Source organism: Temnothorax nylanderi, unplaced genomic scaffold, assembly GCF_030848795.1.
Source record: "Temnothorax nylanderi isolate EJ_2023f unplaced genomic scaffold, tnyl_v1.0 TNYL_tig0136_pilon, whole genome shotgun sequence".
Classification (NCBI taxonomy): Eukaryota; Metazoa; Arthropoda; class Insecta; order Hymenoptera; family Formicidae; genus Temnothorax; species Temnothorax nylanderi.
In genome coordinates this window covers 244,861-257,777 of record NW_027249198.1, presented here as the reverse complement: position 1 = coordinate 257,777, position 12,917 = coordinate 244,861, and the positions used below count along the sequence as shown (strand labels likewise).

Below are 12,917 nucleotides of genomic sequence, written 5' to 3'. Positions count from 1 at the left end.
TTTTTTTTCGTATCGATCTTGTGCAATAAATTTATTAGGCCCTCAACCTTTTGTAAAAGACAAAAATACTTTTTAGCTGTTCAATATATCAGTAGATATATATTAATACATCAGCGTTAAAATGTACAAAAAAAAATTCTCATTATAAAAGTAATTAATTAATGATCATAGAGGAAAAAAAAATTGACAGTGACAATACAGCATAAGCGTCTCGAACGCTTGTAAACGTGAAAATCGATGGCCACGTGGCACGTACAAAGACAGTCTTATCATTCGGTCACTTGAGTCCCGCTTATCCCGAGAACGCAGCGATACCGGTGATCGCCCTCCCGAGAATCAACGCGTGAATATCGTTTGTACCTGTGGAAGAGAGAGAAAAAAAAGGAGAAACGAAAACAGTCTCGAATGGCCGCGATTCATTATAACGACTAAAATACGACTCGTGCTAAACGATCGCCGTTTTTCCGCGTACCTTCGTAAGTGTTGACCGTTTCCAAGTTCATCACGTGCCTGATCACGTGGTACTCGTCCGAGATCCCATTTCCGCCGAGCATATCTCGCGCGGATCGCGCGATCTCCAGCGCTTTGACGGCCGAGTTTCTCTTTATGATGGAAATCATTTCCGGCGCGGCTCTACGGCACATGAAATCATTTCCTGCCTTTCTTATACGCGCGCGTACTTGTTACACGCACATAGTTGTATATTATGTATTAGCGATATATAATATTATTATATCGCTAATATGCATATAACATGTATAATATATACTCAAATATAATTTTATATGATATATATCATTATTATTATATATATCGTATACATGTTATTATATGTATATTCATATTTGATTTAATATCGTAAATGATATTATGTAAAAAGGGTGAAAAAAGGGTGATTGATCTGGGAACATTAAAATATTATATATATATGTCTTCCTAGAAGAGTAGTAAAATATTGCAATAACTCTATCTGTCTTCGGGAACGGATTAGATCATCGGCTCTTCGCTCGAGTTGAAGCGCATTTTACCTGTCCTCGTCCTTCAGTCTACCGACTCGCAGGCAAGCTTGAAGACCGATCGCGATGTCGCACATCATGTCCGCCAGTTTCTTCTGCACGAGCTGATTCGCCGCCAGCGGTCTTTTGAACTGTTTCCTCTCTAGGGTGTAAGATCGGGCGATCTTCAGGCAGGCCTCCGCCGCACCCAACGCACCCCAGGCGATGCCGTACCGTGCGTTGTTTAAGCAACTGAACGGTCCCTTTAGCAAGTACTCTGTTATTATATATCCTAAGCTATGCAGAACACGATCGCGTGTGACGACCCCGTTTTTTATAGTCATTAACTTCTTTTTTAATATATTCTTAGAAATATCAACCGATGACGATAATTAACGGTCAACGGTAATGAGTCGTCAATTGACTATTGTTAAATAAAAATCCATAATATATAGAAGAAATTTCTCTGGTTATTAGCAGGCTTACTCTGAGTCCCTGAACATTCAGTAAATTTTCTTCTGGCACGATTACGTTATCCATCAGGATCATGCCGGTGATGGACGATCTTAAAGAAAACTTTCCCTCGATCTTTGGAGTGGATAATCGATCACCCGCAGCTTCCCTCTCGACGATGAACCCGCGGATCTGACCGTCATCACATCTCGCCCATACTATCAACACGTCGGCGATGGGCGAGTTTGTGATCCTAAACGAGATTCGACATTTTGATTAGGTACTATAATATGCTCGTTCGCGGGAAAATATCTTTTCTTTTTGAACGGCGGAGAGTACTTGCGAGAACTAACCATGTTTTGCTGCCGTTCAATTTGTAGACCTTTTTCTCGGAATCGTAAATGGCTCTGGTCTCCATCGCTCCTATATCGCTACCGTGATTGGGCTCCGTCAAGCCGAAGCAACCGATCTTTTCCCCGGAAACTGAAATACACTTTAAAAAGCTATCGCTTACGGCTCCAATGTTTGGAATTAATTTCCATTAGATTTATTTTATTAGCCAATTTATATTAATGTTTTTAAAATAATTAATTTAAATTAATAAATCTGTTATCGATCTAATTTTCATAAGTAAAAATCAAGTCTTATTTCCGCCCGTCGCTTTTATTTTCGTACAGTTTTCGGAGATAAATAATTGAATACTTTACTGTACAAAGTTCTAGAATCTGTTTTAGAAATTAAACTGGGAAGAGTAATTCTACCCCCAAAAACCGCTTGCACACACCCATTTTAGGCAGAAATCGATCTTTCTGAGCGTCGCTGCCGAACATGTAGATCGCGCCGATTGCGAGGGAGGATTGCACCGACAACGCCGATCGATACCCGCTGTCGACGCTCTCGATCTCCCTGGCGAGAAGCCCGTAAGCCACCGAGGACACCCCGGCGGCGCCGTAACCCTTCATGGTGCAGCCCAGCACCCCAAGCTGGCCCATCTGCCTGATAATCTCCCGGTCGAAATGCTCCTTGCGATTCGCTTCAATTACGCGCGGCAGGAGCTGCTCCTGACAGTAGGTACGGAACTGATCCCTCATCAGGATCTCGTCCTGCGTCAATTGCGACTCCAACTCGAACGGATCCTCCCAATTGAAGGCAGCTGACCCACGAAATTCAATCATTCAAATTTTCGATCAAAAGTACGCGCCGCCTGAATTAATTTCTAAGGCAATTGAATATTCTTTTTACGAAAATGAACGTCTTCTTTGAATTATACTTTTTACAAAATTTATTATATAGATCAGGGTTGTGCCGTTTTCATAAAGAATATATCTACATGGATTATTTACGTTATGTTTACACGAATATTTTATGTAGACAATATAAACAATGTAAATTATTATAAATTGAATGATCGATTGATTAATTGATTTTCTTTGAACTGTATTTTTGCAAACAGTCCTACAAAAATAAAAAGTTTTAGACTAGTTTAAATTAGATGCATTTTAATTTATTTATTAATTGTACACTGGCATAAAAATGCATAATATTAATATAGAAATATTATTATCTACGCTGATCTCTATAAACTTTTAAACGACAAAAAGCAGTACATTGTTTAGCTTACAGTTGCAAAACACACAATATACATAATATTTATTTTCTCTTTTCGCAGATATAAAATCAAAATGTTTAAAATCGTTGTTAATTTTTTCTAGCATCCTAAAAATTGTGCCCAAGTTTAAAATTATAAATAAATTTCCATATTTCTGACGAAATATGAATCTTCAATGATCCTCTCCATAGATTATTCATTATTTACATAGTTTATATTGTATACATGTAGATGTAGATTATTATATTTTACGCGTAAACGCCCAACCCTGGTATAGACAGCATACGTTGTGTAATATCATAATAATATAACGATAGAACGGTAAACATCTTTTATCAGTTAGCAGTAAAGATGAGATAGCGAAATCGTAATGTCGACAGAATGAACTACCGGCTGAGTCGCGCCTCTGCATCGTGCTACCATCTATACATTTTACGTCAAGGCTGTAGATCATCAGTATAGATCAGTACAAATCACGTATCATGATTAAGAAGCTATATCTGCCTTTTATCTGCCTGATGTTTATAGATATGATTTACAATTAAGTGTGACTTACGTCTCCCTCGGAGTGCGGCTGAGGCGGAGATCTCTGATCAGGATTTAAGGACGAATACGACGAGTTTTGATACGACCACATGATCTAACGAAGAGTCCTAAGTCCTAAGGTCGGTTAGGTCCCTAATGGATTTTCAAAGGATACGCCTCGTGGAATTAACGCGACACAAACGGCCGGTCCTCAACAACAATCTCTGCATATGGCTCGCCATGTTGAGCAACGACTGATGATAGCGACAAAACACTGACTTTGTTGATCTCGTTAAAAAAAATTCTCTTATCAATCGCGCTTAAAGGCGCGCCCACATCGAGCGATCAAGATTTCGAACAAGTGTCTCGACATAAATACTTCATTCAATACCTCCGGTGGACTGGCCTCGACTATTCAGCAGTCGATGACTAGTCAGCTGTTGCCGAGAGCATCGTGAGAATTTACTCACTTTACATAGCGGTTGGCTGCGATTGGCTCCACGACAATTCGGAGGCAAGTTTAAATGGCCGTCGGTCTTTTAGAGTTTAGAGTAAGGGTTCCCAAACTTTTTTATCAAGAGATCCATAATCTTTATAATGGCCAGGAAGTCAGATATATGATGTATATATATTATTGCGACTTTAATTACAATTCGGTCATCGCTGCGTCAGATGTATATAATATAAAAAAATTTTGAAATAAAAATATTTTTTATATGAATTTTTTATATTTTGTTTTTATATAATTTTCAAAATTAAAAAACTTATAATATAATCAATTAAAGAAATTGCTTATAAAGTCCGGGCTGGATCTTGGTAGCTTAATCATGTTCTGTTTCACTTATTATAGTTTATATAACAAATATTGTTTATATGAACAATATATATATATATATATATATACACATATGACTTTCGCCGGTGGATTGTCTGAATTGTTTGAATTATATAAAGACTCTCAACATTTCGTGTCTTTGCAGTGCAAAATCGGGAAGATACCTTTCTCGTGTAAATTCTACATTTTATTTGCAAAAGTTCTCTTACAGAAGATTCGTATGTACAGCTCCTAAGTTTCGATGTTGTGGAAAATACCATAGAAACACCTTTTTAAAAAAGGTAAAAAAAGGGCGCCAAGTGTTCGCGTATTGCGCGTAGCTATTGCGCGAAACAATGTTGTTTTAATCTATATTTGTTATAAAAGTAGTGACATCAGACATCGTGCCAAGCATTTTATACATATTATAAAATTTAATCCTTTCTCACATAAATAATTTAATTCTTCTGTCATACTTAATAGAATAATAAAGTATTTAATGCAAGAGAACTTATTAATGAACATGAAAAATTGTGTTTATCATGATATTTAATTCTTTTATTATCAAAATGCCTATTACAATAACAGAATATTTAGACTTAAAAAACTTAGCGTTGCTAAATAAATATCTATGCAAATCTTAATTCTACTTCGCACATATATCTGTTCACATTTTAAATTATCCGGGAAAAAATGATTAGATATAATCATATATAATTATATCTGGTATATATATAATTATATATGTTTTTATATGGGGTCATATCTAATTATACATGGCCACATGTGCAATCAGTGGTCCCATATACAACCAGATACAGCACCATATCTACTTGTATATAAATGTATATAATTTTATGTGAAGCCAGATATAATGATTTGTGAGTAGTGCACTCTACATATAACTAGATATAGTATGATATACAACTATATATGCAGTCATATATAGCCAGATATATTAATGTGACTAATCTTGTTCTATGTACAACCAGATATAGCACCATATCTAATCGTATATAAATGTATGTGAAGCCAGATAAAATGATATATGAGTAGTGCACCCTACATATAACTAGATATAGCATTATATACAACTATATATGAGTCATATATAGCCAGATATATTAATGTGACTAATCTTGTCCTATGTACAACCAGATATATCACTATATCTGTATAGATATAGATTCGCAAGTCATCATATATGCTGCAGATATTTAATCCTAAATTTAAAAATTTATTTGAATCGTTTTTATATATATTATAGATATTAAATTCAAAAATTCGTTACATAACATTATATAATTCAGTATTATAAAATAATACTGCAGGTCATGTGTGCGTATATGCAAATCTTAATTCTACTTCGCACATATATCTGTTCACATTTTAAATTATAAACTCGATCTTCATTCACACGAACTTCACACATGCACATGAAACATTTGCATGGATATTTCTTTAGCAACGCCAAGTTTTTTAAGACAAAATATTATATTGTTTTAATAGGGATTTTAATAATAAAAGAATTAAATATCATGATAAATATAATTTTTCATGCTCATTAACGAGTTCTTTTGCATTAAATACTTTATAATAGGGCGTAAACACTTGGCGCCCTTATACTTTTTAAAAAGGTGTTTTTATGGTATATCACGCATTTTGTAGTAGCGTCTTATATGTAATGTGTTGATTTTGTGTGATGTAACGCAAGACATATAACTATAAACAACTAACAATTTACAAATTTATATGTTATTTAATATGAAGTAGGGGAGACCGGTGCAAACTCGACACAATTTTTTCAAAGGCAATTTTCAACAATTAATTAAAATTTTCAAGCAAATTTAATGGTACACATTTAAAGAGCGTTCCTTCAGGTACAAAATTGCTTAAGGAAATTTTGTTGTACGTCGCTTAGTTTTGCCCCCAGAAAAGGAAAAGTGACGCGAAGACAAATTTTCAAATTGAAAAATGCCGGGGTAAACTCGACACTTTGCCTGATCGACACAATTTGATCTGGAACTTATTTTTTATTGTCTGAAACTAAATATACATTTGTTTATCGTGTATTTAGAAAGTACAAAAATTTGGAATTAAGTAAAACAATCATTGGAAATAATGAGAACAAAAATGGTTGAACATTCAATTATTTTCATCTAAACTCATGTCTGAAAAACAATTTATGCAAGTAAATTCGCGATTACACGTGCGCACACATTTGTCATGGGCCATATAGCTGCATCTCAAGCATCGTTTATTATTGGGAGCCAATAAAACAGCGTGTCGACTTTGCCCCAAACGTCGTTTTTTACTTTTGTTACTCTAAAAATATAAAAATTTTGAAAATATGCAAAAACTATTATCGGATTCGTATAAAGCATCGAATTTCCCATCAAAATCACTTACCGGTAGATTCGCAAGAGTAAAGCTCGATGAAAGAGTAGACATTTTCGAGAGATCAGAAAAATTACTTTTCACTATCAAAAACGCTTATGTCGCGTTAAAAATTACACAATAACTCAGAATGTTACCAAATTCCGTTGATAATACTGGCACATAAAGACGCATTTACAGTAGGAAAGGCAAGTTTCTACGATAGATTTAAATTGGCAAAAAGCCTAGTGTCAAGTTTGCCCCGATGTCGAGTTTGCCCCGGTCTCCCCTACCTATAATACCTATATAATTGGATTGATGAGGTTGTTTTGAGCTATATTGAGACGTGTGGGAGTTTATTGAAATATTTGGAATGAGCGGTGTGGGTTGAGAGAGTGGAGATAGTGATAATGTTATTGGGACTTGATGTTCCGCCTACAATCGTCTACAGCGGCTGAGAATGCAGAGAAAAACCATGCTAGGATGGTAACGATGACAAATTTACGCCATGTAGAGTATTGAAAGTACAGCTCTGTGTTACGCTTATCGTTTTATCGAGAAACATTGATTGCGTTAATATTAATTGTACGATTGTACAGAAATTAAGTGGACAGATCTTTCCCTCTTTGCGTTCTTTGCTTTCGACGCGACGTAATAAACATGTACTCTTGCATATTTATATGCTTATTAATAATTTCTCTCCTCGTATGCATTTTCTCCCTAATAATTTATATTCCCAATTAAATTGGAATTTTAGATTAATATTTTACTAAACGGATCCCGCTCGACGGCCCGCGTATTCAGATCACTTCTCATTTGGATAATAATTATCTTCTCGTCTGACGAAGCACCAAGACCTCTCTCTCGTCTTGGATTCGCGAGTGGACGACAAAAGGTAAACAAAAAAAGACTGGCCCGTGTAAAGTATCGACTGGCCTGCTACTCGAGCTTCTTAACTCCCGATCTACGTCCACCCCGAGACATGCGCACGAGTTAAAATTATTATACCTCCTACAAGGCCAGCACGGGAGACCTTTACACTCACTAGTACACTTAACAGCGGCTCATTGCACGCTATATTGCAGGTAGTTTAACGGAAAAAAATTCTTTAACGCGCCATTATAACTATGAGCTACAAAAATATACCGCCCCGATTATGTGCGATGCGCATGTCGCTGTGTCCTCCTCGCCTATCCTAGACCGTCCGCGTTTTCTCGATGTTTACATTAAGATATTACGTAAAAATTATGGTGTATCCCACTTGTGATATGTTCCTCATTTGGACGTCTCGCAAGTATCGCAAGTATCTCTGATTAGACGCCTCCTCTCTCGCCGCTTAACTCTAAACGCTATAACACTACCGACATGTACGGTTTGCGCGATTGCATCGCGGCGCGTTTGTATTCAGAAGGATGCGGAAACTGCGATAGCAGAAAGTCGCTGCCGCACGCGAACTCGACGGTGAAGGGGGGCGCCCGTCGAAGCCGCTGGCGCCGCTGGGACCGCCGCCGGGTTACACGATCAGCAGGTCCTCCTTCTGGTGAGGGCCGTCCGGTAGCTTCTGATTGAATACGCGGATATTGTAGCAGAGGTAACCCAACCCCTCCATGATCGGCCGTACGATCGCCTGCGTCACCGCCGCTAAGAAATTTCGCGTCGCCGCGCACGTAATCTTCCACACACGCAGACACGGTGCGAGACACCATATATGCTGCAAGGAATAACAAGGGTAGAAGAATATATATGAATCGTTTAACGAGAGTCGAACGAGACCGGCTACTAACTGTCGAAATTTTAAGGAACGAAAAGCGATCCGTTTGCTTCAGATTTTTCCCGGAAAAGCTTGAGAAAAATTAAATTCGAGGGAAAATTTAAATTCTTTCCATAATTATTTCGCATCTCAAAAAAGGATAAAGGAATTGTCCGTCTTGTTTATAACTGTAATAAATATTAAATTTCTTCAAACTATCGGTATCTAATGTACAGAAGAAAGTGTCAAAACTTATATACTCAAATTAACTATTCATTGTTTGTATATACGCAACAATCTATAATCTTCTTGTAACAATTTCAACTTTTTATTTCAACTTCTTTTCTTGGAACTATATAAAATGACTATTCAAGCAAGTTTTCTTCGTTTAACGCAATATAATCTCATTTCCACGTTAAAATTAAAGATATTTTTAAAATCAGGAATATTCTTTTTTTTTCTGTGTAAACGTAATCATTTACGTTAAATTTATTAAGACAAATTAATTAAATTGAAAATGAATATGACGTTTTAATTGCTGTTCCGCGATCTTAAATCAATCTTGCTATAGCACGCGACGCGTGACGTTTTCCACTCGCCGTAATCGTGATACACCCGGGATACACCCGGAATCGATCGGTAGAAATCGGTGGGAACACGGACGCGCCGTGAGGTGGGTTATCGGACTCACCTGAAACGCGAGACAGGCGAATGTGAAACCCAAACACAGGGCGAGCAGAGGCGCGATGAGAACGGAGAGGAGTACGTAGCAGCATCCCCTGGAGAGCCGGAAACAGTGGCCGCTGAGCCGCCAGGCGCATTCGGGACTTCGAATTCCTTCCGGCTCGCCGATCACGTCGTCCCACATCACCTGCGTACGATGCGTTCACGCTCGCGTAAAATCGATATCGATCGCGCTTCAATCGCGCCATTTAATTCGACACGGTACGGTGCATGCATGCGAATGATCGTGCGGGGGGGATAAGCGGCGGTTATTACTTTGTCGCGGGCAAAACTGTGAGCAACGCGATAGTCAGCCTAAAGTCCCATTAGTCTACGTCGTTGACCATCGATCTTCAATTATTTTCGCGGAGAAATGTGGTTCGCGGCTTTCAGCTTTTTCCCTTCACGCTGTCGCTTAGAAATCCGACAATTTAAAAATACAAAAAGTGTGAACAAGAAAAAGCTTGATTAATCGTTTTCTCTAATAATTAAATTATGTAACGAAGTTGGAAGTTCCAACTTGGAACTTGCAATACGTAATGCAATAGATTGTTACGTGCTTTGTAGGAGATGAGAAGATGAAACAATCATCATGCAATTGAGAAACAGACTTCAAGGACGCGTGCCATTCATTTCCGTTGATTAAAAAAACTCCACCGCATATCAAATTTTCATCAATGTGCAAAATTTTGCGAAGACAAGTACAAGTTCTGATACATCGATCGCGTGGAGAGAGGCAGCTCCGTTTACCTGAAGATGCTGATTCAGGTTGTTGGGGTCCCGATCTTCGAGCTCCTCGGCGCTCTCGGCCGCCGCGGAGGACTCCGGCTTCTCCATCCCTGGAATACGGATAGTCGGGCATTTCGGCATGCCGCAGCGGAAGCTGTTCCTGAATCTCCCCAGCATGGTTCCCCGCTTAGTAGCCCGAGTGGTCACGCTTTCGTTATTTCCGCCCTGGGTTGATTTTTCGCGACTTTCACGCGCCGCCAACTCGCGGCGGCAGACGAGGACGAGGAGCGGCTTTCCCTGCCACGCGGCGCGTCACCATCGCGAAAATGACGACTATCGCGAGGGATACGTAACCCCGAGTACACGTATCCATAAACCATCGATTATTCCCGTTAAATAATAAATTCGCGCGCTACACTGGCTGTGCGACGGAGTCAGCAAGCGGAATTACCCGCCCCCGATCGAGAAAATAAGGAGGAGGACAATAGGGTTGCGATCAAGGGTGCGCGATCGCCTCCTCCGTGACGCGCGACGAGCCTTCGCCGATCTCGCGACCGAATGCGGGGGCGGACTTGGGGGGCCGCGTATTTACGTATACTGTATAGCGTGTACCTTCCCGTAATCGCGGGCTATCGATTCGAGACGCAACGGGGCTACACTTTCAACTCTCCTCGCCTTGACTTCAACTGTTGCACTCGGCCGGATTCTATAGCGGGATTGCGCGACGAGGTCGCGGATTTTTTTATAGGCACGTGGCGTCGCGACGTCGCCCCCTGCGAGGACGATTGCAATGCCAGTGCAATGCCGCTCCGAGATAAATTTTCGACGTCATATATTTCTTTTCAAAAACAATTTCTCTTAGAGCATAAAAAATCGTATAAAATACATATATCTATATATATACTCATTAATATAAACTTTTTAAATTAAAAAAATAACCCTATCAATTGAATGAACTGAAAAAGATTTCGTGCTTCTTTATCTGAACGACATGCAGACATGTTATCACTTAATTAGACTAGATTTATAGACTAAAGTCATGAGAGGCAGGAAAGCAAACTGTTTGATATTTTTTCCGTTTTTCTTTTTTCGAGAAAAGAACAATATATCACGTATGTTTTGTCGCAGTGACAAGAGGGTAAAAAATAATTTCTCGGCGAATCTGTAAAAAATTGCGCGAATTATGGGGTGTAGAAGCGGCCTGAACGGAAGCTAGACGTAGACCAGAAATTACGATACCGCGACTTTGTCCTACTTCCTTCAGAAAAGTTGCAGATCGTATCTATATCGCCGCTCTTCCCCCTTCTCATAAATAACGACCGGACGCGATCTGCGCTTTACGCTACGCGCGATTATCGACTCGCGAAAAGTTTCAAGTACCGAGAAACCGCCGAGTCTCGGACTGTTTCCGATTCTTCCTCGTCGCGGGATTTTTACTTCGTTCTCGGGTTTTAGTTAACGCAAAACTTCCCCGGGAGAACTCCCACGCGATTCTCGATCCAATTAATAATAAATTCCTCCATTACACATGCCACTAGGTGTCCAACAAAGACACAAAGTGGAGCTTGGCCGATCGAATTACCTGCTTCGCGTCATCAATTATTTCCGCGATTCTATTCCGACTCGCTACTCCTCGTCCTTAATCACTCGCTGTCTCGGCGCATTACGACGGAAAAAAAAGTCGAGGAATCCGGTTCTATTTTTTTTTCTTCTCCCCCTGTTTCCGGCGACGCCGTTTCTCCACCGCGAGGGCCGATCTACCGAGACTGAGATGCGACGGCACGCTACCGCGGATTCGGGAGATCTGGAGAACACGGGATCTCCCGAGGGTGGATCCTCCACCCTCGTCCTCGAGAGAGCGCGCTCGCGGAAACGATATATACTCACTCGGTTCGCCGTTCGCCACCCTGGAGCCCCTTATTTTGCCGGTGGATCGTGAAATACTGGAAGGAACCCTTACTGCCTGGATTGCGGCACACACGCGCGTCGCTTCACTTTTACGGGAGTAGAGCAGTATTCGTGGTACACTTGGGCGCTACGCGGGTATAAGCATGGCAGGGGAATAATCCGGGGAAATCTAAGGAAGAGAGAAGTGGACAGCGGTCAGCGCGGCTGCGCACTGCCGAGGATTTCAACCCCTCGCGGCCGGTCGGTGTTTGTTGATGCGACGGGGTACAACCACCCCGGAAAACGAAAGTGAACGGCCCGCGCGGGCGACGTAATTTCGATGCCGTAAGAAAAAAATATTATTGCAGTAATATAACACAAAGTGGAGACAAAAATTAAAATACTGCGACGGTTACTGTAAAAAGTGTCATAGTGTAATATTTTGGGGGAAAGTTAATTGTTAAATTAACTGTTAAATAGCTTTAAGCAATATTTTTACGTCAAATTTCACTTTTCACAAATGTATAATAAGTATGTATAATAAGCGAACGATAATTTATTCATTCATTTTTTCGTTCGTCATAAATTCAAATTGAAGATTGCGCGGGGAAAAAATGCTTTTTCCGATTCATCGTTGTGATGATTCGATATTAATGGAGCGCGATAATTAACGTGACGCAAAGCAATTGCTATTATCGTTGATTATAAGTATAATAATATGCGCTTAATTATCAGAGCATATGGAACGTTTGAAATTTCCATCTACAGTCAACAGATGGAGTCAGTGGTATACACGTTGAAATTAACTCGCAGCTTTACCAACAGATCGTGTAAAACGGTCGTTCAATACATTTATATGAACTAATTTAAAAAGTCCTCGTTTTATTATCATCAATTGTAACAAAACTGGTTTATTTCTCACTCTTTCCTGTTACGTCATGTCTTACGTAACATTCTATAAAAGATCAACGTATAAAAAGATAACAGACTCTGTATAATGTATTTCATATATCAGATTTATTCATATCAGATTCATGTTCAGATTTTTTTTAATTA

General features: G+C 39.4%; 2 protein-coding genes across 3 annotated transcripts; both read right to left on the bottom strand.

Annotated features, from left to right (window-relative positions):
- Positions 1-4,007, bottom strand: LOC139777032 (glutaryl-CoA dehydrogenase, mitochondrial). The gene is made up of 8 exons (XM_071714184.1): positions 3,758-4,007; positions 3,614-3,646; positions 2,233-2,601; positions 1,802-1,931; positions 1,482-1,701; positions 1,029-1,258; positions 473-633; positions 1-360 (listed from the first exon to the last, which is right to left on the bottom strand). Exons 1-8 carry the CDS (start codon positions 3,822-3,824, stop codon positions 293-295), a joined length of 1,278 nt encoding a protein of 425 aa, XP_071570285.1. The 5' UTR covers positions 3,825-4,007; the 3' UTR covers positions 1-292.
- A 575-nt stretch (positions 4,008-4,582) lies between these two features.
- LOC139777033 (caveolin-3) lies at positions 4,583-12,083 on the bottom strand. 2 transcript variants are annotated; one of them, XM_071714186.1, is made up of 4 exons: positions 11,862-12,083; positions 9,996-10,084; positions 9,214-9,393; positions 4,583-8,483 (listed from the first exon to the last, which is right to left on the bottom strand). In XM_071714186.1, the coding sequence occupies exons 2-4, from the start codon at positions 10,080-10,082 to the stop codon at positions 8,286-8,288; spliced, it is 465 nt and encodes a 154-aa protein (XP_071570287.1). In that variant the 5' UTR covers positions 10,083-10,084; positions 11,862-12,083; the 3' UTR covers positions 4,583-8,285. The 2 variants fall into 2 exon arrangements, with proteins under 2 accessions (XP_071570287.1, XP_071570286.1); XM_071714185.1 differs by lacking the exon at positions 11,862-12,083 and having other exon boundaries at positions 9,996-10,398.
- Between the last annotated feature and the right edge of the window lie 834 nt (positions 12,084-12,917).